We start from the raw sequence: 23,455 nt of genomic DNA on the forward strand, positions 1-23,455 counted from the left end.
TAGAAGAAGACGTGGCGTCGAAGAAGACGCAGCGTAGAAGAAGACGCGGAGTCCAGAAGACGGTGTCCAAGGAAGAGATTCAAAATGTCTGCTCCCAAAAGCATTCCCAAAGACGCCCAGGTAACTTTGGAACTTTTCTTGCGTTTCTTGGTGATTGTAAGATGGTGGGCGCTTCTCGTTAAGTGTTGCAACTTGGTCGGCTGGGCCGCAACTAGCTTATTAGCGTAGCCCTTCATAAAAATGCATAGCGTCTGGTTAGCTTAGCTGCTGCTAACCAATCGGCTCAGGTAGATGCTGTATGCTAGTATTCATTTAGCACCGGCGTTTGCTTGGGTGTTGTTCGGGCAAATCATCCTCGCCAAACAAGATTTTTTTTTTAATTAAAATGTGTACTACTGCGTGTACCGTATGTAATAATAATAATACATTTAAAGTGAATACGCGTTGAATGAATCATACAAGCTAAAACGATGTATTTTTCAGGTGTTCCCATGATTATTTCAAAGATGACCACGTCGATTCCAAACAATTCTTAGACGATGTACAATAAGAAACTACGAATGACGAAATCAACAAAACAATTCAAATAATAATCATAATAATAATACGTTTGACTTCTAAGCGCCTTTCAAAACTCTCAAAGCAAAATAATGAACACAAAAACATATAAAAGTAATTCCTGATACATATTGTTTTCTCCAATACTTAATACTTATGTAAAAAGCACTTTATGTGAATATGGGTTGAATCTAGCTAGCTATCTGTTGGTTATCTATTAGCTAGCCAGGTAACTTCATATCTATTTGAGTTATTACGGGGTGAGTCATGTGGCTGCCGCTGCTCACCAACAGAAAAACTTACCCTGTGGCTGTAAAGTGCCCTTGAGAGTTGTTATTATTATGGTTATTATGATGCTTATTATTATGATTACTTCCTGGCTTTCTAGCTAGCTACCTATCTGGCTATCAATTTGCCTACTATGAGCTATCTGCCTGGCTCGCTAGCTCTCTAGCTGGCTATCTATTAGTTATATGGCTATCTAGCTAGCTAGTTAGCTATCTGTTGGCTATCTATCTATTATTCTTATTTAGTCACAGGATGAGTTTTTTCTGCGGGTGAGCAGCGGCAGCCACTCGCGCCAGCGTTCACTCAACTCGAAAGAAAATAGAGAAAGCTAGCTATCTCATAGAAATAATGATGATACAAATAATGCATGGGAAGGAGATAATTTCAAATGTTTTCTTTGTTTCCCCTGCAGGTGATGATCCAGATCCTGAAGGACATGGGCGTGACCGACTACGAGCCGCGGGTCATCAACCAAATGTTGGAGTTCACGTACAGTGAGTGGTCGCCATGAGCGAAACCCCCCACTCCCCAGGCCCTAAACCCCACCGTGACCACGCCGTGCGCTCTTGTCAGGATACGTGACGAGCATCATCGAGGATGCTAAAATCTACGCCACGCACGCTAAGAAGTCCACCGTGGATGCCGACGACATCAAACTGGCCATTCAGTGCCGGATGGACCAGTCGTTCACGTCGCCGCCGCCCAGAGATGTAAGGAAACATTTGGCCGGCGAGCTATCTATCTCTCTGTATATCTATTAGCTACATACCTCGCCGCGCCACGATGTAGGCGGTCGTGGTTAGCTAGGCTAAACCCGACGCCTTGTTTGCGGGTTAGCTAACCGAGTCCGCTTTTCGTGTCTTTCAGTTCTTGCTGGAAGTGGCCCGGCAGAAGAACCAGACGCCGCTGCCCCTCATCAAGCCGTACACGGGGCCCCGATTGCCCCCGGACCGCTACTGCCTGACCGCCCCCAACTACCGCCTCAAGTTTCTCCCCAAGAAAGTCACGTCGGCCGGCAGGATATCGGCGCCGCGCCTCAGCGCCGTAACCGGCAGGCCGGCCACGCCCACGCTCGGTTAGTCCCCGCCCACGCCGCCGTGACGATCTTCGCTTTTGTTTGGAATGTTTAGTGGCCCATATTGGATTAGAATAATAATAATAATAAGCTAGCCGGAACAACCCGGAATTAACTCAAATAGAGAGAAAAGCTATCGAGCTAGCACGGATGTACCTTTATTCGTCTGGCAGTGGAGAAATTGACATTTCACAGAAGCAAAGTATGGAAAGGAAGAAGAGAAAGAAAGAAGTAGAAAAACAAAATACAGAAGCTGCTGTAAAGGCAGCCGCGCTCGCGGCGCCATCAAGTCAAAATGAGCTAGCTTTCTTATCCGTCGTTACTGCTCACCCAAAGAAAAACATATCCAACAATTTGCAAGTTCTGAAAGGTGCTTATTGCTATCTATTCGCTAGCTATTAGCTATCTATTGGCTAGCTATTAGTTATTTATTCACTAGCTAGCTTGCTATCAATTTGAGTTACTTCCGGGTTGAGTGAACCCTGGCGCGTGTGGCCGCCGCTGCTCACCCACAGAAAAAAACGTATCCTGTGACTGAAAAGTGACATTGAGAGTTTTGAAATCTATTATTATTTAAAAAACACACTGGCTGTACCCTCTCTGTGACATGAAGCAATTCTAGATGGAAGAGGAAAGGATCAAAGCGTCCTTTTCAGCAGTGGATCAGGGACGTCTACTACAAGCTAAATGTTGCATACCTAAACGAAATTTAGTATGTCGAATGACTCAACCGAGCAAGGTCACGTTAGCACGAGGCTAATCGCACCGCCGCGTCGTCCTCGCAGGAAACGCGTCGGTTCAGTCGTCGGGCGGCGGCAAGGCGACAACCCCGGTTTCGTTGGCGGGTCAGAGGTTCGCCGTACAGATCCCGCCTCCCTCGCAGAGCGCCGGCGCTAAAAGCGGTAAGTAAGTCGCCTGATTCGTTTCATCGTCGCAGGCGACCAATCAAAAAAAATGTCCTTTTCCTTGCAGCGCCGCTCGGCGCACCCGCTGCCTCCGGCGTCCTCATCAACTCTTCTCTGATTGGCTCCAAGAACATCCTCATCACTACCAACATGGCCGCGCAGAGCACCGGCGCTAGCGAGTCGCTCAAGAGGAAACACCAGGATGACGACGACTACGACGCCATGTGACCATACGCGACAGGACACACACACACAAACACACAAATATTGCTGGCGTGATGCTAACTGCTACGATGCTAACGCATCAAAACAAACTTCCGAATACACGACACATTGACTTGTTTTTCCATCTTTAATCCTAAAAACAATTTCCAATAAAATAAACCATGTGAATGATTATAATCAAGCATTTAAGTCACTTCCTGTTTGTGGCGAAACGTTAGCGCACACCATTTTGACACATCACGCGCACATCGCAAAAAAAAATAAAGTTAGCAGCGCACATGCACGACTTAAAAAAAAAACCACAACGACGACCAATCACGGTACTGTAAAGAACATGCTCCGCCTCTTTCCCTTTTGGGGCGTGGCTAACCATTACAGGAAGCCAAAAAAAATCCAAAGCAAACGATGCAAAAAAAAGAGCTTAAGTGTTTTGTTTGTTTTGGTTTTTTTTTTTTACCCATGATGCACTTGATGCCACAGGAAACACTCGCAACTGGCTGAATGGGATCATGGCACTCAACAAATGTTTGTTTTTGGGAACTTTTGAAACTGAGGCGGCGGATGCGCAGGAATAGGAATGCTGCGAGCGATGCCCCAACAGCCCACCTTTCAGGTATCAACACTTTTTGAAAATTAGGTTTTTACAAGACCCCGTCGTTCGTCATTGTTGCGCAGGTAAAAAAAAAAAAAACAATTGTAGACATTCAATAAGGATTTCAAAACTAATTTCATATATATTTTTTGTTTACATCCTTTAATCGACAGTGTGACAAAAGTTTCAATTGGCAACAAAAAAAAAATGAAAGCTATTTTGACGATCGACAGCAAATCCGAGCCGCGATTCGCCTCGAGTTTCACCCGCGATTTCAGTTTAACAGGCGAGTTTTCACGGTGAGCTCAATTACTGTATATATTCGAGTATAACGCGCACCCCTAATTTTCAATTAAAAATCTGTATAAAATGGTGTTTCACTTTTTCTCGGCTCAGTAACAGTATATCAATTAAAATACAGGTAACATCCAACTTGCGACCGGCTTGACTTACGACCACGACCTCCAGGTCCTATTTTATACATTTTAATTCTACGCCTGGCACCAAACTCTCTTCTTTCATTAGAAAAAAAAGTTAATTCCTAAATTATATGGGTCTGGAGTTACATGAGCTTGAAATGGGAGCGGCTGTCCAAAATATAATGCAATACGTATACAGGTAACATCCGACTTACGACCAGATCGACTCGCGATCACCTGGACTGAGAACCACAAACTCCAGAGTCTCTATTCAACATTTTGAATGGATTTTAACTTAAGACCGTTTTGACTTACAACCCATTTGGTCGGAATGGAACTCGGTAAGTTGGATGTTACCTGTCTGAAGAAGACTGAATGGAAACTCTGGATATTGGTAACAGTGCAAAACAGCAATGCTTAACTAGTGTTTCAGTGTGGGCGAGGAAAGGAAATGAAGCGTAGCTAAAGAAATGCTAATCAACAATCAAAAAAGGAATGGCCGCAATCAGGGTCTGAAGGGCGAGAATAGCCACGGAAATGCTGCCCCCCCCCCTGGAAGGGATGAAGCATTAAATGTATATGAGAACTTTTCCCAGGCCTCGTTTATAACGCGCACCCAAACTTTTAAGTTTTTTTTAAGGTCGAAAATTTTGCACGTTATACTCGAATAAATATGGTAAAAGACGTTTTGTCCATCTGACAGCAAATGCGGGTTGTGAACTGTCCCCCCTTTTCTTCCCCCAGAAAATGGCAACCAGTTGTGGCAAAAAAAAAGTCGGCGAAAACCTGAACTTGCTGTCAAGACGCAAGGACGACCCTCGCCAATCCCATTGGTGAAGATCCTTCAAAATAAAAGGCGGAAAAGATGGCAGATGATATTTCGCCATCCGGAATGTTAACGCGCCCGTGCATACGGCGCGTGCGCGCGGACGTGCGTGCGTGGAGGCGGCGCTCCTAGCAGTCCTCGTCTTTGTCGTCCACCGCCCCTTTCAGGCGCAGGCGGGCGAAGTCCTCAAAGACAAAGTCGTCGTCCTGGGAGACGCTGCTGAAAAGAGGAAACGTTATGGCGCCGCCGCTACGCGTCAATGGCGAGACGTCTTAGCAGGTACTCACTTGGTGTCAAACTCGATCAGGTTGGTGTCGATGGGCGGGTCCGACTCGGGCACGGCTGACGGGGGGGGGGCAAACGCGCAAGCGGTTAGCATGCGCGACTCCGGTTAGCGAGGTCTCGCGCTACACCCCGGTTAGCCAGTTAGCGCGTGCCGGTGGGCACTCACCTGACTGCGGGCGCGACGCGGGGGGCTCGAGCGGTTTGGGGTGCATGAGGATGAACGGCAGCTCCACCGACACGTCGCTGTGAACGATAAACACCCGGGAGGGGGCGGAGCATGAGCGCACACCCGACTATTTGCCGCTACTACTTCACTCTCACATGCAAACTTTTGTGATTCTGCCTCACTCGCTTAATTGATTTTGTGTATTTTATAATAGTATAGTATAGAAGTATAATAATCCATTTCATTTCTAAGCGCAAGATAAGTTTCTGTGGGTGAGCAGCGGCAGCCACATGCGCCAAGAAGTAACTCAAATAGATAGCTACTAATAATCATACATTGTATTTATAAGCGCCGTTCAAAACTCAAGGACATAGCGAATAGAAGGCTAGCTAGCTAGCTTATTCACTTAGTTAGCCCCCCACACGGCGATACCGTACCCTCCACGCGAGACCACCAGCTTGACTTTCACCCTGTACGACACCAAGATGCCCAGCACCTCCTTATTGGTCACGTCCTTGACACTGAAAAAACGCACGTTAGTATCAAGTGGGCGGGGCGTGGGAAAGAGGGCGGGGCATATGTGCACGTTACATAGTGGACGAGGCCAGGTTGGTGTCTTCGTGTTTGAGCTTGCCGTCCAACGCCAGGCCTCGCTTCTCGCGGTTCTTGTCCAGGGTGGGCGTCAGCGTGTAGACTTTGCAGAAAGTGGAGCTGGACGACACCTGGTCGCTAACACGCGTAGCATAGCATAGCTGTCAATCAAAGTTGCGTTTGCGGGTGGGGGGCCTCACGCGGTACTTACTCGGCCTCCAGCTGCGCCACGGGACATTTGTACTGCGCCGTGCTGAACAAACAGATGTCGGCGTACTGACGCACTGGAGGGGGGACAAGGACGCACAAACGGGGTCAAGGTAGAACCGGGCGATACCGCCACAGATTTGACCTTTTCACCCCCCCCCCCCCGCCCTTTACTGATAATTTAGTTTATTTTTTGAGATTTGCTATGTTGCCTTTTTTTAACCTGTGTCCTGTCATTTGTTTTCGCAGCATCAACATTGAGCAACTTGCATTGAATGTCGATTCCCTAAATGGCCACAAGATGACGCCAAAGCCTTGGCAAAGAAAAATGGCAATTGGCGTCGATGCACAAAAAGAATTCGGCGACTGCATCCAAGTGAGATAAACATTTTCTGTGCGTTGACTCGAAACTTTAGAAAATAATAACAAATATTTTTGATGTTTTTTTTTAACATGTGTTCAAAACAAAGCAAGACAGTGAACCAGAATCAATTCATAGCTGTGCTTTTTTTGCGTTTTAGGATACAACTAAAGCACAGGTTTTGAGTCAAAGTCAAGGCCCACGGGGCCAAATCATTTTTTGCCGTCCGCGAAAGCACGTGAAATTCCATGATGCTTGCTAAATTACGAACCAAAATGTCTTTTTTTGGATGTAAACCACAATAACAGTCATTCTTCTTGACTTCAGATTTGAAAACTAGTGATTCATTATTTTGTTGTGTGCTATGTATATAATATGTGGAGATGATAAATAAATCCTTGATGTTTTCCCCAAATTAAGAACGGCCCTTGAGAGGAAGCCGTAACTACAATGTGGCCCGCAGCAAAAAATGACCACTGAGCTAAATCCTTTTTTATTGTATTAAAAAAAGTGACCTATATTTGAAATCTAGTGTCCAAAAGACATTTTTAGGTGTGTAGGTGCAGGCTGACCTGAGATCTTGACCCTCTTGACGGTCTTGGTGGAGTTGTTGGTCACGTGCACGTTGACGCTGATGGGCTCGCCGTGGTAGTAAAGCTAGACGGGTCAGTAAAAAAACACACACACACGCAGCGGTCAGTCGACACTTCCCCAAACGTGTGCATTTTACCTTAGCTAGCTAACTTTCTATAAAAACACCTGGCTCCACCCACCCCCTTAAAAAGTGCTGATTTAAATCATTTCTGTGTAGTTGCTATATATTAGCTAGCTATTAGTTATCTTTTAGCTAGCTAGCTAACGTTTTATCTGTCTGCGTTATTCCGGGTTGAGTGAACGCTGGTGCATGTGGCTGCCGCTGCTCACCCACAGAAAAACTGATCCTGTGACTGTAAAGTGACCTTGAGAGTTTTGAAAGGCGCTTATAAATGCAATGTATTATTATGATGATGATGATGATGATTACCTCCTTGTCCAGCGAAGCCTCCAAATGCAGCGACCTGTCTGACATCAGGAAGTTGCGAGTGGTTTCCACCATGGGCTGAGGCCCCGCCTTCTCGGGGGCATACTGCACCTTGCGGATCACCAGGCGCACCGAGTTCCTGTGGAGAGGTTGACGGGGGAGTCATTTTTAAAGTAAGTTGGTGCGGGGTTTAACGCTCACCTCTTGTGGATCTTCTCCTCCATGTTCTTGGCACAGAAGGCTCGGATCTCAAAGTCCACCCCGCACGCCTGCGCGCACACACGAGAGCCACACCCGCGTCATCTCAAACAACGAGTCAAACGCCGCGAATTGACAGAGTGGCTACCTAGCTTGCTTACTATCTATTTGCTAGCTAGCTGGCTACCTAACTAGCTATATATAAGCTAGCTAGCTAGCTAACTTTATATTTGAGTTGAGTGCTGTACCCTCTTTGTGACATGAAGCAGTTCTAGATGAAAGAGGAGAGGATCAAAGCGTCCTTTTCAGCATTGGATCAGGGGCTATCTAGCTGGCTGGCTAGCAATCTATTGGCTTAATTGCTATCTAGATAGTTATCTATTAGCTAGCTAGCCTTCTATCTATTCTATATATCTAGTTATTCCGGGTTGCGTGAACGCTTGCGCGTGTGGCTGCCGCTGAGCAGCGGAAGTAACTCAGATAGATAGATAGAAAGTTAGCCAGGTAGATAGCTATATATAGTGCTTTAACAACAGCTGAATAATAATAATAATAATAAAGCCTCCGATGCCCCGCCCACTTGTGATGCCACCATCTTCACCTCATGAAGTGACCTCTTGACCTTGTCACATTTACCTTGCCGGTGTCTTCGGGTCCGGGCTGCAGCGTGACGGAACACGGGAGGTTCTGGGGGATCTACAACACACACACACACACACACACACACACACACACACACACACACACACACACACACACACACACACACACACACACACACACACACACACTGTGTGTGACACCTTCACATTTGTGTGTACGTGTTTGTGTTTGTGTCCACTCACAGTGAAGTAGAAGGGATGGGCATGCTGGCCCAACTTCTTGAGGAGTCGCTCCTGAAGACGACTGTTGGCTTTGCGCTCTTCGGGGACGGGCGGGAAGGCCTGCAACAGGAAGTGACATCACGTCACGTCAGCCAGGCGGATCTAGGACCGGCGAGTGCGAGCCAAATGGCGACGACCTGGAAGGTGGAGATGTAGAGGTCCTTGCGGAAGGACAGACCCAGCACGTCCAAGTCCTCGCGGCCATAGCGGAAGGCGCAGGTCAGCGTGACGAAAACTGCACGCGAGGGAAAAGGCGGGAAGCGTCGGCTGACGGCGAGGAAGACCCATGACAAAATGGCGTCCTACCTTTCCTGTCCTTCAGGTACTCGGGATCCACCAGGATGACGCCGTCTGTCCGCAAGGAGACAAAATGGTGACGAGCGACAGGCGCGAGGGGAGGTCACGTGACGGCGCGTGGGACTCACCGACTGGATCCACGTGGTCCAGGTGGTCCACAAAGTCCCGCTTGCCCAGGTAGACCGTCACCTGCCCACATTAGAACGCATTCAAAAACTGCACGTTTGCTTTCAACATTTAGCTTGTAGTAAACGTGCACATTCCCCCATAACCTTCCTGATCCACTGCTGAAAAGGACGCTTCGATCCTATCCTGTGACTGTAAAGTGAAATTGAAAGTTTTGAAAGGTGCTTAGAAATCAAATGGATTATTATTACTAGCTAGCTAGCTGGCTATTAGCTATCTAGCTGGCTACCTATTAGCTATATGGCTGGCTAGCTAGCTAATTGAGTCAGGAAACATATTAGCTGTCTAGCTAGCTGCTATTAGCTGTCTAGCTAGCTATTGGCTATCTATTAGCGAGCTAGCTAGCTAGGTTTCTATCTATTTGAGTAACTTTCAGGGTGAGCGAACGCTGGCGCGTGTAGCTGCAGCTGCTCTCCCACAGAAAAACTTAATCCTGTGACTATAAAGTGACCTTGAGAGTTTTGAAAGGCGCTTAGAAATCAAATGGATTAATATTCTCCTCTTTCATCGAGAACTGCTTCATGTGACAAAGAAGGTACAGCAAATGCTGAAGAATGAATGACTGTCTGTGTCTTTGTGTTGTCATATTATTTATTCCGTTTTTTTTTGTTTGTTTTTTTTAACTTCAAGATGGCCACCGCGAGAGTGGCTTCCTTTCCAGCAGCTCCTGTATTTTGTTATTCTTCTTCCTTTCATCACTTTGCTGCTGTGAAATGTCAATGTCTCCACTGGGAGACGAATAAAGGGACATCCAATCTCATCCAATCCAAAAATGTCCATCTACAGCCTCACGGAGAACCTCACGGAGACCAGAGAACCAACAAATTCCCTTCTACAAACCCGGTTCTAAGTAAGCTTCGACTCACCTTACAGTTGGGACTGGATTTCTTGAAGACTCTAAAAGAGGACGAAAAAGAAGAATCAGTGCCTGGTCATTGGACAGGAAGTGTCCCAAAGAAACAGGAAGTCGCAACATCAGGTGAGTAGATGTGCCTGCGCGGAATTGTAGCCTAGCCGCTAGCTAATAGGATGGCTTTTACTTGAAACGGGAAGTCACTTTTTGACTCGGGGGGTTGTTGGGGATGGGCGACCAATCGCTTCCTTTCTCGCGTTAAACAGGAAGTAGCTTCGTGTCAAAGCAGAAGTGTCACAACACATCTTTTTATGTAATAATTGTTATTGACATTGTAATAAGACCGACGTAAAAAAACAAATATTAAAAGAGCAAACACGCCGTCGGGTGTCCCTACGATCGTCTGGAGAAAAAAAATGTCTGCAAATGAGCACAGCTAAAAAAGTAGCTACGCTAGTTGGCTCTATTCCACCGCCATTGTTTCTGTCCAATGAACCGAGTGCACTCATATCATTTTGCAATGATATATAGTTCTGGCTAATAGCTAGCTAGAAAGTTAGCTAGCTATATAGCTAACAGTTACACAGCTAGATAGCTTGCAAGCCATTTATATAGCCAGCAAGCCAGCTAATAAACATCAAATATCTAGCTACCTTTTAGTCCTTTTTCATCCAAACATCAAGTAAACTCTAGCTATTTGCTATTTATTAACTGGCTAGCTGGCTATACAGCTCGGTCGCAAGCTATCTAGCTTTGTATCTGTTAGCTATATAGCTAGTTTTCTGTTCCTGTTTAGAATTTCAAACACTTTCCAGTGGTACCTAACTCGTTAAGATCTGCCAAAAAAAATAAGAAAATTATAGTTTAAACTGTAATAACGCACTCTGTCACAGATTTTCATTGTTTTAACTGTGTCATTACAGGCAGAAAATTAATTTCCTTATTTGTCAGAGAACAATAATCTATCCATCATTTGACAGCTATTTAAATGCACTTTAATATGGTATTCGAAAATTCGTATGTGATGAATTATTATTGAAAAATTATATCACATCCTGATAAAAAGGCAACATTTTCCAGCTCGTTTTGGGAAAATGTCGTTAGTCGACGTTAAGAAGAAGAACGCTAAGAAAGAAAGCAACATTTTGGTTTCGCTTTATTTTGACTTGGCTGAAAAAAATGACAGATGTTGTTCAACATCCACCTCGCTTCCAAAAACGCGTCTTGGATCAGAACAAGAACGACGTTGAAAAACCGCACCGCGTATTTCCGTTTAACGACCTTGAATAGCGAAAAAAAAACATTGTACGATAATTGCGACGACAACGACGAAAAAAAAAAACCAACACGAAGACCCATTTGAGGCTCGCAGCTAGCCCGCGAGTTAACCCCACCCTGGTGCGCCTGCCTCGCCGCTCGACCCCTCCGCCGAACCCCGCTAAAAATACAAACAAAAAACATATACACAAATTAAAAAAGCCATGACTAGCGACAGCGTCGTTCAATCAAAAAAAAAAAGGTCACGACAAAGACGCGCAAATGGCCGCCAGGGCATAGCGATTCGATGCTAACTAGCCAACGGAAGCTAGCCGCCCGCCCGCCCGCCTGCTCGCTCGCTCACCTCGTACCCGCCTTGTCGCCCATCTCCGCGGCTGGCGGACGTCAACAAAGGCCGCAAGAGGCGAACCGGGACTCGGTCGCCGGTATCCAAGACTCGGTTGATATCGGCGTTGTTGTTTTTTTGACGAGAGGGGGAGGGGGGAGGTGCCAGCGGGCGGCGTTCAACCTTCCATCCGCCTCGGCGAACCGCTTCAGCGGGTATGCTAATTTGGCGTAGCGCCGCCTTAGCTCGCCGACACTTCCGCGAGGGTTTGCTGCGTTTATTTTGCTTTGCTTCCTTTGCGGATGCTGTGCGCGTGCGTGTGTGCGCGTGCGTGCCCGCCCTGGCTGCGGATGATCACGTTGCGTCGAACGCACGCGCGCACGCGACGTCTCCGTGACGAATTTGCGTGCGCGTGCGGCAGTATTTCGAGATACGACTCGGATATGTTTCGTGAACGAGCTTGTATCTCAAAACAATCGTTCTTCCTTCCCCTGATTGGATTGAATGTACTGTACCTTTATTCGTCTCGCAGTGGAGACATTTACATTTCACAGCAGCAAAGTTATGAAAGGAAGACGAAAGGATAGGAAGAAGTAGAAAAACAGAATACGGGAGCTGCTGGAAAGGCAGCAATTCTCGCGGCAGCCATCTTGAAGTCAAACAACAAAAATAACAAATAATGTGACAACACAATCATTCCTTTGTCAGCACTTGCTGTACCATCTTTGTGACATGAAGCAGTTCTAGATTGAAATGAATCGTGAAGGCGCCCAGGTCCATTTTTGATCCCGGGTCACAAATGATGGCCGAAATGCAATTGGTTCAATGCTTCAATACGAAAAGACACATCAGGAAGCGGGACAATCGGGGAAAAGGAAGCTGGAAGATAATTTTGAATGATTTCATAACAATTTGTGTACAAAATACAATAATAATAATACATTTCAATTCACATTAGTCTATGATTCCAATATTTTTAGGACAGCAGAGAAGGCCTTGCAGGCCCTGGCGGCCGACCACTGGTGGTGAAGTACTGTGTAGTGTAGTGCCCATGACAAGGAGGATTGTCCCGTTTTTTATTGGCTTTTAAAAAGTAAACAAAGTCATTTGGAGCAGAATGTTTGTTTGTAATCGCGATGACATCATCTGATGATGTCATCATCAAATACGCTTCCGCCCGCCGCCTCAGATGCGGATTGCGTACGAGTCCGAGTGTGTGACGTAGCGCACCCAACGCTGGATGGGGCCGCGATGTTGCGTTGGCACCAGGCGCAGGAAACGAACGTGGAGGCCGCTCGCCGTGACCTTTGGCAACTCAAAGGTCAAACATACGGGACCCACCTCCATCATGGAGGCGGAGCTTAGGGCGGGAATGTCCAGCTGGGGAGAAAAGCACGATTCAGATGCCTCAAATATAGGTAATATTCGACTTACGACTGAGTTCTGTGCCGACCAAACGGTCGTAAGTTGAAATGGTCGTAAGTCGAAATCCATTCAAAATGTTGACTAGAGCCTCGGAGGCTAAATGACTCGCAAACTCCCCCTCTTAAAATGTTAAAAAAATAGGGTCTGGAGGTCGTGGTCGTAAGTCGAGCTGGTCGTAAGTCGGATGTTAGCTGTATTTTTACGTGAGCGTATCATCGGCTCGTATTGATTGATTTTTGGCGTACCTTGAAAATGGCGGAGAGCTGCGTTCCCCTGGGGAAGCGCGGAACTTTCCAGATCACGGCTCGGTTTTGCGCCTGCAGCTCGGCGCTCTGATCAGGACTGCTGAGTTCCTGCGACAAACTGACAGGAAGTGGCATGATTACCATGTTGCTCATTTCAGCTAGCTAGCTATCTGACTATGTAGCTAGCTATCTAGCTGTCTACCTAGATCACTATTTGCTATCTTTTAGCTATCTGCTATCTAGCGGCTAGCTAGCCCCTTATTTGCTATCTAGCTGGCTAGCTATCTATCTATCTTGCTCGATCGCTATTTGCTATCTAGCTGCTAGGAAGTGCTCTATTTGCTATCTATCTGGCTATCTATCTAGCTATCTCAATCTCTATTTGCTATCTAATTTTTAAACATTTTCATTATTTGAACGAAAACCGCTAGTTAAAAATGCTCCCTAGCTGGCTATCTATTAGCTATCTGGCTGGCTATTTAGCTATACAAATTCGCTTACCTGACGACACCGTTGGGCACGCGGATGTCGGCGCTCACGTTGACTGCCGAGCTGCAAGAACAAAACAACCGTCTCAGATCACGATTGGTCGCACAAAATTCCGACGTGTCAACATGCGTGTTAGTGTGCGCGTGTGCATGTTAGCATGCATGCGTGTCCACGTGTAGATCGGGGTTGCATATGCGAGTGAGGTCGCATTTGACTCGTGTGCATGCGTGTTGATGTCATGTGACAGGAAGTGTGACCTTTTTGGGGGCAGGTCGCAGCGTAGCTTGAAGAACATTAGCAGCCTGCAAGACAAACGAGACAAACATGAGTAAAAACAATTCATGTTAGGGTTCCTTTTACATCATAAATTATGACAGTCGGGCTAGCTATCGAGCTACCTACCTAGCTATCTATTTGCTATCTGTTAGCCAACAACAAGCGCTCTAGTTGGCTGGCTATCTTATCTATCAGCGGTCTAGCTTGCTGGCTAGCTCTCTATTAGCTAGCTAGGTTGAGTGAACGCTGGCGCGTGTGGCTGCCGCTGCTCACCCACAGAAATATGTATCCCGTTACTGTAAAGTGACCTTGAGAGTTTCGAAAGGCGCTTAGAAATGAAATGCATCATTATTGTTATTATTATTATTACTGTATCTATTAGCTAGCTAGCTACCTAACTATCTATTTGCTATCTATTAGCTATCAGCTGTCTAGCTGACTCGCTCGCTATCATTTAGCTATCTAGCTGGCTATATAGCTATGTATTAGTGACTGTTAAGTGACGTTGAGAGTTTTGAAAGGCGCTTAGAAATGAAATGTATTATTATTATTACTGTATCTATTAGATAGCTAGCTAGCTCTCTATCTATTTGAGTTACTTACTTGAGTTAGAATATCTTGTTTCTATCCTTTCACTCCCACCCCAACCCCATCCCTCTTCAATTGCTGCTGTGGACTGCAAATTTCCCCATTGCGGGACGAATAAAGGTATTCTGATTCTGATACTTCCAGGTTGAGTGAACGCTGGCACGTGTGGCTGCCGCTGCTCACCCACAGAAAAAAATATCCCGTCACTGTAAAGTGACCTTGAGAGTTTTGAAAGGCGCTTTGAAATTAAATGTATTATTATTATTATTTGGGTCAAGGTCATGACTCATCATCACGGTTACCTTCCTGCGGCGTCCTTCTCAATGGCGGGAAAGAGTCGGAAGGGCGGGGCCAAGGGGAGTCGGTCGGCCAGTCGGTATTGCATGATGCTTTGCTTTCGGAGCACGGGTCAAAGGTCAACACGTTGAGGCCAATCACGCGTGAGTGTTGGGTTGGTGGGGAAGGGCTTACCTCCCCCTGACCGGGGCTTAGTCGCAGGATGCGGTGAGCCTCAAAGTCGTCCAATCGGACGGCCGGGTGGAAGCTGCACTCGTCCACGCGGACCCCCGAGCCGTAAGCTGGTCCCGGAGAAATTGGGTCAGCGCGCTTGGCTCCGTGCTTTTATTTTGAAAGGTGGTCAGGGATGGCTGACCTGCGAGATGTGAGCCGCCGATGCTCAAGTCCTCGTTGAGGCCGATGCGAATCTCTGCGAAGAGCAACGTGGTGTGAGGGGGACCCCCGCCGAATGTTACAAAAAACCAAAGAGACCCCCCCGAACCGAGTCAAGGCCACCCCGGCCGCCAATCGCCAGTATTAGCTATCCATTCGCTAGCTAATAGCTATCTATTCCGTAGCTGTTAACGATCTATTCACTAGCTATTAGCTATCTATTCGCTAGGTAGCTCGCTATCTATTTGAGTTACTTCTGGGTTGAGTGAACGCTGGCGCGTGTGGCTGCCGCTGCTCACCCGCAGGAAAAAAAACTAAAGTGACCTTTAGAGTTTTGAAAGGTACTTAGAAATCAAATGTATGATCATTATTATTAGTCGCTATCAATTAGCTAGCGAGTTAGCTTTCTATCTGTTTGAGTTACTTTCGGGTTGAGTGAGTTTTCAACCAACAAAAACATTTTTGACCTTCTCTCTCGTATTTTGTCCCTCCACTCACCCGAGCAGCTGGGCAGGAAGCACTTGACCTTGACCTCCCCTTCCACCTCCGCCTTCATAAGGACACCCTGCACACAGCCCACTCAGTGGACCCGTACACCCGTTCAAGTCCCGCCTCCGCCGCAGCGCCGATCCGACTCACGTTGGTGCTCATGACAACCGACATCCTCTCCATCACGTCCACAAAGATCTCACTTTTCCCTCCCTGGACACACACGGAGGTATGGCTGCCATTTTAAATTTTAAAATGGCTACCTAGCGAGCACTTTATTTGCTATCTATTAGCTATCGAGCTAGCTGGCTAGTAGCTATCTATCCAGCTCGTTAGCTACCTAGCTAGCTATCTATTAGCTACATAGCTGGTTAGCCAGCTATCAGCTACCTATTAGCAAGCTAGATTTCTATCTGAGTTATTCCGGGTTGAGTGAACGCTAGCGCGTGCGGCTGCCGCCGCTCGCCCACAAAATAACCGATCCCGTGACTGTAAAGTGCCCTTGAGAGTTTTGAAAGGCGCTTATAAATGAAATGGATTATTATTATTATTAAATCTTTCCATTTGTGAAAGTGCTTGTGGAGTTGACGCCATGCAGTACCTGGAGTGGCCTGGTGGCGGCAGAACTGGGCGCCACTTTGTTCTGTTGGGTGTCGGCTCCGAACTGCGGCGGGAGAAGAACACAAAGGTCACGGAGGAGGTCACGAGGGCGACACGTATGACGGCGGCCTCGCACCAGCCCCACGTTGGCGAGGTCCAATAAAGTGAAGGGTCGCGAAGACAGCGCCTCCGTCTGGATGAAGTTCTTCAAGACGTCGCATGACGTGGACTGGACGTAGCCGTAATCCTGAAAACAAAGACAACTTTGGACGTGATATTACGCAATATTTCATGTTAGCTTTTAGTTTTTCTAATAGCTGTTGTGAAAGCACAACGTAAAGATGAACTTCACTTTGTATATCTACCTATCTATTGATCTGTAAGATTGATAGATAACTACGTAGGTAGGTAGGTAAAAAGATAGATAGATTGCTAGAGAGGTAGAGATAGATCGATAGATAGGTTGGTAGGTAGGTAGATTGCTATATTGATTGCTAGATAGATGTATGTGTGTGTGTGTGTGTGTGTGTCACACCAGCATCTCATCCAGAAGTTCATAGATGAGGGCAAAGTTCATCTGCACCGTCTTCTCCGACAGAGAACCGCAGTAATCTTTGATGAGCGCAGCCAACCTGTTACGACGCGCGCACGCACGACATCACTTCCTGCGCCACGGTTACCATGGCGATGTGCCGCACCTGTTGAGGAATTCCACCATGGCGAATGGGGAGGAATCCGCCGCGGTGGTGGTGGCGACCAGGTACAGTCCACCTTGCCACACGTGCACAAAATGGATGTTTTTGTGCGTCTGGGGGACAAGAGACGCAAGTGAAACTCGAGTCAACGCACGCACACACACACTGCTAGCTAGCTTTCTATCTATTTGAGTTACTTCCGGGTTGAATGAACGCGGGCCGCAGCTGCTCACCCGCAGAAAAACGTATCCTGTGACCTCGAGAGTTTTGAAATAATAATAATAATAATAATACATTTAATTTCTAAGCACCTTTCAAAACTTTCAAGGTCACCTTACAGTCACAAGATCGTTTTTTTACGCAAGAGCAGTGGCAGCCACATGCACCAGCGTCCACTCAACCCAGAAGTAACTCAAATATATAGTAAGCTAGCTAGCTAGCTAACAGATAGCCTATAAATAGCCAGCTAAATAGCTAGCCAGATAGCTATAAGGCGCACTTATTGTTTTCAAAGTGAAGACAAAAATAATGTACTTGTGTGCTATCTAGCTAGGTATCTGTTGGCTATCCATTGGCTAGCTAGCTAGCTAGCTTTCTATCTATTTGAGTAACTTCCCGGTTGAGTGAACGCTGCCACTGCTCACCCGCAGAAAAACCGATCCTGTGACTGTAAAGTGACCTTGAGAGTTTTGAAAGGCGCTTAGAAATCAAATGGATTATTATGATTATTCTTGCTGCAGGTTACCATGACGACGGGAGGTTGGTCTCCAGGCAGCGCAGTCACTTTGTCATAAAAAAGGCCAACGGCGTCGCTCCCGATGTCTCCCCGGACTGTCGGGTGGGTGTTTAGTAAAGTCCACAAATGTGAATAAAACAGTCAATTTTGTTTGGTTGGTCCTTGGTTTGTGCCCTGCGATTGGCTGGCAACCAATCGAGGGTCACGCCCACCCCCCATCCTCACACCCAGAGTCCAATAGGGACATAAATGGATCAGAAACTTGAAATACTTCAACAGAATGTAGCTGCGCTACAGTGAGCTATATTCCACCGCCATTGTTTCTGTCCGATGAACTGAAAGCACTCTGTACTCGCAGTCGTATATCATTGCATTTTTGTGAAGTACGTCATCGTTTTTTGTGGTATTTTCCAAGCTGAACTGTAATAAAAAACTCCGTCACAGATTTTCATTGTTTTAACAAAACGAAAATTGCCTTATTTGTCATAGAACAATAATCTATACATCATTTGAAAGCTATTTAAATGCACTTTAATACGGTATTAGAAATGTGTGATGGATTATTATTGACAATGTTAGTCACATCCCCCTGTTTTGAAGGATACAGTCTTTATAGATGAGGCGGTCGCCTTTCGATGACAAAATAAAGACCTGGGCAATCATCCTTGGACTGAAACACAACAAGAAATAAATAAAACAGCATAAATGAAATGTTTATCTCCATCGGTTTGCGTGCTTTACTTACCGATTTCAGACTCGTCCAAAAAATCGACTCTTCCAATGAAATTACGTCATGCCATTGGATCACACTTTGGTTTTAAACGACGCGTCAATAATTTTTACACTATATTATTATTTTAACATAAGCATTAGTTCATATTTCGAGGAATATCCGATTTTAAGAAAAGTCCAAATACGAACTCAAGTAAGCAATTTCCAAAGCGAATGGTAATAAACGTATCTTCGAGCTTGTTGACAAAGTGCTTTGTCGTCCCAGTGCATAGCACCCCCTACCGAGCAGGCGGACCACGCGCTTTTATTTCCTTTTTTATTTCGCTGAATGAGTTTAAGTGTCAATTTATCATAAACGAAGCTATATTTTTATATTTTTTCCACATTATATTGCAACCAACGCGTATGTTGAGGTTTCAAAGTGTATAGAATTGGAAAACGTAAACGGTAATAACAGACCTCCAATCAGCAGGTGGCGCTACAAGCAGGAACCTTGACCCGGAAGTCTTTTCCCCCCCTTTTACCTCCGGAGATAACACCAACCACTTTTTACAATGAAGTGAGTTCATACGATTCCTGTTTTCTGAAATTAATATTAATTATTTTTGAATAGCTATGTGTTCGTGTTTCGTGTTTGTTGACCTTTTTTTGTCGCTTTTTATGGTCACCCGTTCTCCTATTTACCGGCCTTGCCGAAGCTAACAGTCGAATTATGAATAGCACCCTCCTAAAATGTCACAGCAGTGTTGCGATAAATCATTAATAAAGAGTTTGATAATCATTTTGGAGTTCTGCATGTATCGCCCACTAGTTTTTCGTCAATTTTGTTGCCTCGAAACGTAGCTAAAATAATCCTAACAAGAATAGCGAAGTGGAAGTACTTTCGTAGGCATGTGGCAAAATGTTTCAATAAGCGTCAGATTAGCAAATATCAACGATGGAATGCAGGCAGATTTTAATCCGAAATCCAAAATGGCTGTCACTGAATACTGGATAATTGCCAGCTCTAGAAATATATATATGCTAGTGATTCTTTTTGCTTGAAACTTGGCAGTTATGGAGAAAAAATATATATTATACTACTTCTATGCGTTATAAGAATACAATTCACTCACCTTTATAAACTGTAGTGTTAGCAAATATAGCGTCAACTTCAATCCATTTTTTCCCCCGTTTCTCGTTGTCGTATTGGGAAATTTCTAGAACCAGCATGGAGGGAAACGTGTAATAAGTCATCATAAGCTGCATATCTTGGAAAATACCACCAAAAACCATGACGTACTTCACAAAAATGCAATGATATATTGCTGCGAGTACAGAGTGCGCTCACTTCACTGGACAGAAACAATCTAGCGAACTGTAGCGTACCTATAAATTGTTGGGGGTATCCATGTGTGTATTTTATGATTATTTTGTGTATTTGTGTCAGTCCGTTGACCAAGGTGAAGCTTATCAATGAGCTCAATGAGAGGGAAGCTAACCTGGGCATCAACGAGAAGGCTTCATGGCACAGCGAGTACAAAGACAGCGCTTGGGTATTCATAGGTAAGACAAACAAAATGGCGACGATGAGGAAGAAATAACATGTCGGGTTCACAGTCTTCCTTTTCCCCCTGCAGGAGGTTTCCCTTACGAGCTAAGCGAAGGCGACATCATCTGCGTCTTTTCGCAGTACGTCCGTCACACGTTGTCTCGTGGGATTGTTTTTTAAGATTCAGGGACACACTTGGACTGTTTTGTCCCGTCAGGTACGGCGAGGTCGTCAACATCAATCTGGTGCGAGACAAGAAGACGGGCAAGTCCAAAGGCTTCTGCTTCCTGTGTTACGAGGACCAGAGGAGCACCATTTTAGCCGTGGACAATTTCAATGGCATCAAGGTGAGACCACAAAGTTATTCTTGGGATATAAAGAGAAAAATAAAATTGCCCGTTATCACGATTAGCCAATTAATTTGTACAAATTTGACAATCAAGATTACAGTGATACCTCAGTTTACGAACGCTTTAACTCACGAACATTAAATTTTAGTCTTGGCTAACGAACTAGTTTTCGGCCGATGAACCAAACCACGCGGCGCCACGGTGGCTGGCGGACTAGTTTTCCACACCCCCTTTCTTTGAGTGGAGATGTGGTTTGTTATCGAGTGGAGTACTTTTGCTATAATGGGACCGAAAAAGACCCCACTACAGGCTAGTGTTAAGCCTAAGAAGACACAAAAGAAAATGACGGTCGAGCAGAAGGAGATCATCAAAAAACACCAACAACGTTGCGTTAGTGTGACTTGGCGTCCCAGTACTAGTATGCTAAGTCGACCATTGCTACGTGTGGCTAAGGGTGTAGAAGAGATTGAAAAACCTCTGTTGATTTGGATGAATGAAAAGCAGCTAGCAGGGGACAGTGTGAGTGCAGGTATTATCGCAGAGAAAGTACGGCAACTTCACTCGGATATCATCAAGACCTGGAAGTTTGTCGTCCATTGACAACTACCATCACAAAGGTAAATAAAATGACTTTATTATATGGTACAGTTCATTTCTTTCATGACAGTACATTTATGATACATAAAATAAGGCCTATTCAGTGTACTTTTATGGCTTATTCAGTAGAAATGTATATTTTATGGGGACCTGGGAACGGATTCTTGTCATTTTAATGGTTTCCTATGAGAAATTAATGTTTGGAAGGCACTTTTCGCCTTACACACACTTTCTGGGACCCAATCAAGTTTGTGAGCTGAGGTATCACTGTACTCTCGCGTACTTTGTGCTACCACGCCAGATCAAAGGTCGCACCATCCGCGTGGACCACGTCCGGGACTACCGCCCCCCCAAAGACCACGAAGATATCGATGACGTGACGCGGCGACTGAGGGAGGAAGGATGCGCGCCGCCGGCTTCCTCGTCCAACTCTTCGCCGCAAAACGATGCCGTAAAGAAGAGCAAGAAAGGTTAAGCGCTGGCCATAGCCTCTGGCAATGTTTTTCCCCTTCCTCAAGGGGGCAGCATTTCCCTTTTTATAATGTTAGCGCTTCATTCAAGCTTTAGCTGTTGTTAAAGCGCTATAGACTATTAGCAATCGAGCTAGCTAGCTCTCTATTTACTATCTATCTAGCTATCTAGCTAGCTCTCTCTTTGCTATCTAGCTGGCTCGCTGGCTATCTATCTAGCTATTATAATAATAATACATTTCATTTATCAGCGCCTTTCAAAATTCTCAAGGTCACTTTACAGTCACAGGATCAGTTTTTCCGTGGGTGAGCAGCGGCAGCCACACACTTATCCCGGAAGTAACTCAAATAGATAGAAAGGTTACCTAATATATAGCTAATAGATAGCTAGCTAGTTAGACAGCTAATAGATAGCAAATAGATGGCCAGTTACTCAACCGGGAATAACTCAAATAGATCAAGTTAGCTCGTTTGCTAATAGATAACTAATAGATCGCTAGATAGCTCGCTAGTTAGACGGCAAATAGATAGCAAATAGATGGCTAGCTAGGTAGCCAGCGACGGTGACTCCGTCGACCGGGAATAACTCAAATAGATCAAGTTAGCTAGCTAGCTAATAGATGACTAATAGATAGATAGCTAGCTATTAGCTATCTATTAGCTTGCGAGCTAGCTTTCTATCTGTTTGAGTTACTATTATTATTATTATAAAACTTCTCGATGTGCGTGATTGTGTGTGTGTGTGTGTTTGACACGACTCTCAACCCTCCTCTTGTAGATAAGAAAGAGAAGAAGAAGAAAGAGAAGAAGGAGAAAAGGAAAGAGAAGAAGAAAGCTAGCCGAGCGTCGTCATCCTCATCCTCCTCATCATCGTCGTCATCTTCTGCTTCACCTCCTCCTGCTCCCGTGAGAGTAAAAGAAGAAAAAGAAGACGCCGCCTATGACAAATATGACCAGAGGAGGGCGCCGGTCCACAGGGACGAATGGAGACCACGGCGGGACCACGACGGCGATGACCATCGGAGAAAAGGACATGAGGAGAAAAGACGGGGAGATTCCGAGAGAAGACATGAGAGATCCAGAAGGTGACCTTAAGTGACTTGTCAGGGATTTCTGCAATCTTCTTTTTTTTTTTTTAAATACGTTGGACAAACACAATTTATCTTTTTGGGGGGGTCAGGGGTCATATTTTTCTCAGACTTTCTGGTTTTTGGAACTGAATACAGAAAGTCCCGCCCCGATGTAATTAACCTTGACTGGCCACTAACGTTGGCCAAGAAGAAGGAGGAGGATTAGCATCACGATTGCATTGTCGTCTTCCTTTTCAGCGATTCCCACTCCAACATGAGCCGCCGTTTCAACGCTAACCGCTGTGCTTTAAACGGAAAAATAAAAAACATGAAATCATTAAATTGTGTTGTAATAGAAAAAAAATTACAGTACAGTGATACCTCAGCTCACAAACTTATTTGGTTCCCAGAAAGTGTGTTTAATGCGAAAAGTGTGTCTTCCAAACATTTATTTCCCATAAGAAACCATTAAAAATGAGAATAATCCGTTCCCCGGTTTCCATAAAACACAATTTTCACCCAAATAAGCCTTCAAACTACACAAATAGACCTCATTGTATGTATAATAAATGTGCTACTGTATTGTAATGAAAGAAATAAACTGTACTGTATAATCAAGTAGTTTTTTTTTACCTTTGTGATGGTCGTTGATAAGTTGCCTTTTGATGATATCTGAGTGAAGTTGCTGTGCTTTCTCGGCGATAATACCCTCACTCACACTGTCCCCTGCTAGCTGCTTTTCGTTCATCCAAATCAACAAAAGTTTTTCAACCTCTTCTATTGCTTTGAGACCGTTGCTTAGACAACACGGAAACACCCTTAGCCACACGTAGAAATTTAGCATACTGGTACTGGGACGCTAAATCACAGAAATGCACACCTCGTTGGTGTTTTTTGATGATCTCCTTCTTCTGCTCGACCGTCATTTTCTTTTGTGTCCTCTTTGGCTTAAC

At 45.3% G+C, this 23,455-nt stretch overlaps 4 protein-coding genes and 1 long non-coding RNA gene across 8 annotated transcripts; 3 read left to right on the forward strand and 2 right to left on the reverse strand.

The window, feature by feature from the left end:
• The first annotated feature begins 28 nt into the window (after positions 1–28).
• Positions 29–3,177, forward strand: taf9 (TAF9 RNA polymerase II, TATA box binding protein (TBP)-associated factor). The gene is made up of 6 exons (XM_089017826.1): positions 29–120; positions 1,259–1,340; positions 1,420–1,556; positions 1,714–1,921; positions 2,707–2,823; positions 2,894–3,177. The coding sequence occupies exons 1-6, from the start codon at positions 85–87 to the stop codon at positions 3,052–3,054; spliced, it is 741 nt and encodes a 246-aa protein (XP_088873952.1). The 5' UTR covers positions 29–84; the 3' UTR covers positions 3,055–3,177.
• LOC148886908 (arrestin red cell) lies at positions 3,160–11,882 on the reverse strand. Of its 2 annotated transcripts, none has more exons than XM_089017823.1 (16): positions 11,559–11,882; positions 9,951–9,981; positions 9,027–9,087; positions 8,908–8,952; positions 8,739–8,836; positions 8,563–8,661; positions 8,354–8,413; positions 7,721–7,788; positions 7,523–7,658; positions 7,071–7,155; positions 6,142–6,214; positions 5,931–6,068; positions 5,777–5,860; positions 5,340–5,416; positions 5,176–5,230; positions 3,160–5,104 (listed from the first exon to the last, which is right to left on the reverse strand). In XM_089017823.1, the coding sequence occupies exons 1-16, from the start codon at positions 11,579–11,581 to the stop codon at positions 5,017–5,019; spliced, it is 1,221 nt and encodes a 406-aa protein (XP_088873949.1). In that variant the 5' UTR covers positions 11,582–11,882; the 3' UTR covers positions 3,160–5,016. The 2 variants fall into 2 exon arrangements, with proteins under 2 accessions (XP_088873949.1, XP_088873948.1); XM_089017822.1 differs by having other exon boundaries at positions 3,160–5,107; positions 11,559–11,879.
• LOC148886909 (uncharacterized) lies at positions 8,682–16,433 on the forward strand. The gene is made up of 5 exons (XR_016117967.1): positions 8,682–8,820; positions 8,924–9,075; positions 9,871–10,063; positions 15,739–15,950; positions 16,295–16,433. It is a non-coding gene; the product is annotated as an uncharacterized LOC148886909 (long non-coding RNA).
• On the reverse strand, positions 12,036–18,718 carry ap4m1 (adaptor related protein complex 4 subunit mu 1). 2 transcript variants are annotated; one of them, XM_089017821.1, is made up of 16 exons: positions 18,498–18,718; positions 18,358–18,422; positions 17,762–17,847; positions 17,020–17,129; positions 16,857–16,953; positions 16,458–16,568; positions 16,323–16,385; positions 15,872–15,934; positions 15,731–15,797; positions 15,216–15,269; positions 15,035–15,141; positions 14,866–14,957; positions 13,957–14,001; positions 13,712–13,762; positions 13,211–13,328; positions 12,036–12,920 (listed from the first exon to the last, which is right to left on the reverse strand). In XM_089017821.1, exons 2-16 carry the CDS (start codon positions 18,413–18,415, stop codon positions 12,726–12,728), a joined length of 1,317 nt encoding a protein of 438 aa, XP_088873947.1. In that variant the 5' UTR covers positions 18,416–18,422; positions 18,498–18,718; the 3' UTR covers positions 12,036–12,725. The 2 variants fall into 2 exon arrangements, with proteins under 2 accessions (XP_088873947.1, XP_088873946.1); XM_089017820.1 differs by having other exon boundaries at positions 16,323–16,568.
• On the forward strand, positions 17,039–23,108 carry rbmx2 (RNA binding motif protein X-linked 2). Of its 2 annotated transcripts, XM_089017824.1 has the most exons (7): positions 17,039–17,081; positions 17,757–17,854; positions 19,914–20,029; positions 20,104–20,155; positions 20,233–20,362; positions 21,264–21,432; positions 22,211–23,108. In XM_089017824.1, exons 2-7 carry the CDS (start codon positions 17,835–17,837, stop codon positions 22,519–22,521), a joined length of 798 nt encoding a protein of 265 aa, XP_088873950.1. In that variant the 5' UTR covers positions 17,039–17,081; positions 17,757–17,834; the 3' UTR covers positions 22,522–23,108. The 2 variants fall into 2 exon arrangements, with proteins under 2 accessions (XP_088873950.1, XP_088873951.1); XM_089017825.1 differs by lacking the exons at positions 17,039–17,081; positions 17,757–17,854 and adding an exon at positions 18,967–19,043.
• The last annotated feature ends 347 nt before the right edge of the window (positions 23,109–23,455 follow it).

This window comes from Hippocampus bargibanti, linkage group LG16, assembly GCF_051943395.1.
Source record: "Hippocampus bargibanti isolate YZ-2025 linkage group LG16, ASM5194339v1, whole genome shotgun sequence".
Taxonomy (NCBI): Eukaryota; Metazoa; Chordata; class Actinopteri; order Syngnathiformes; family Syngnathidae; genus Hippocampus; species Hippocampus bargibanti.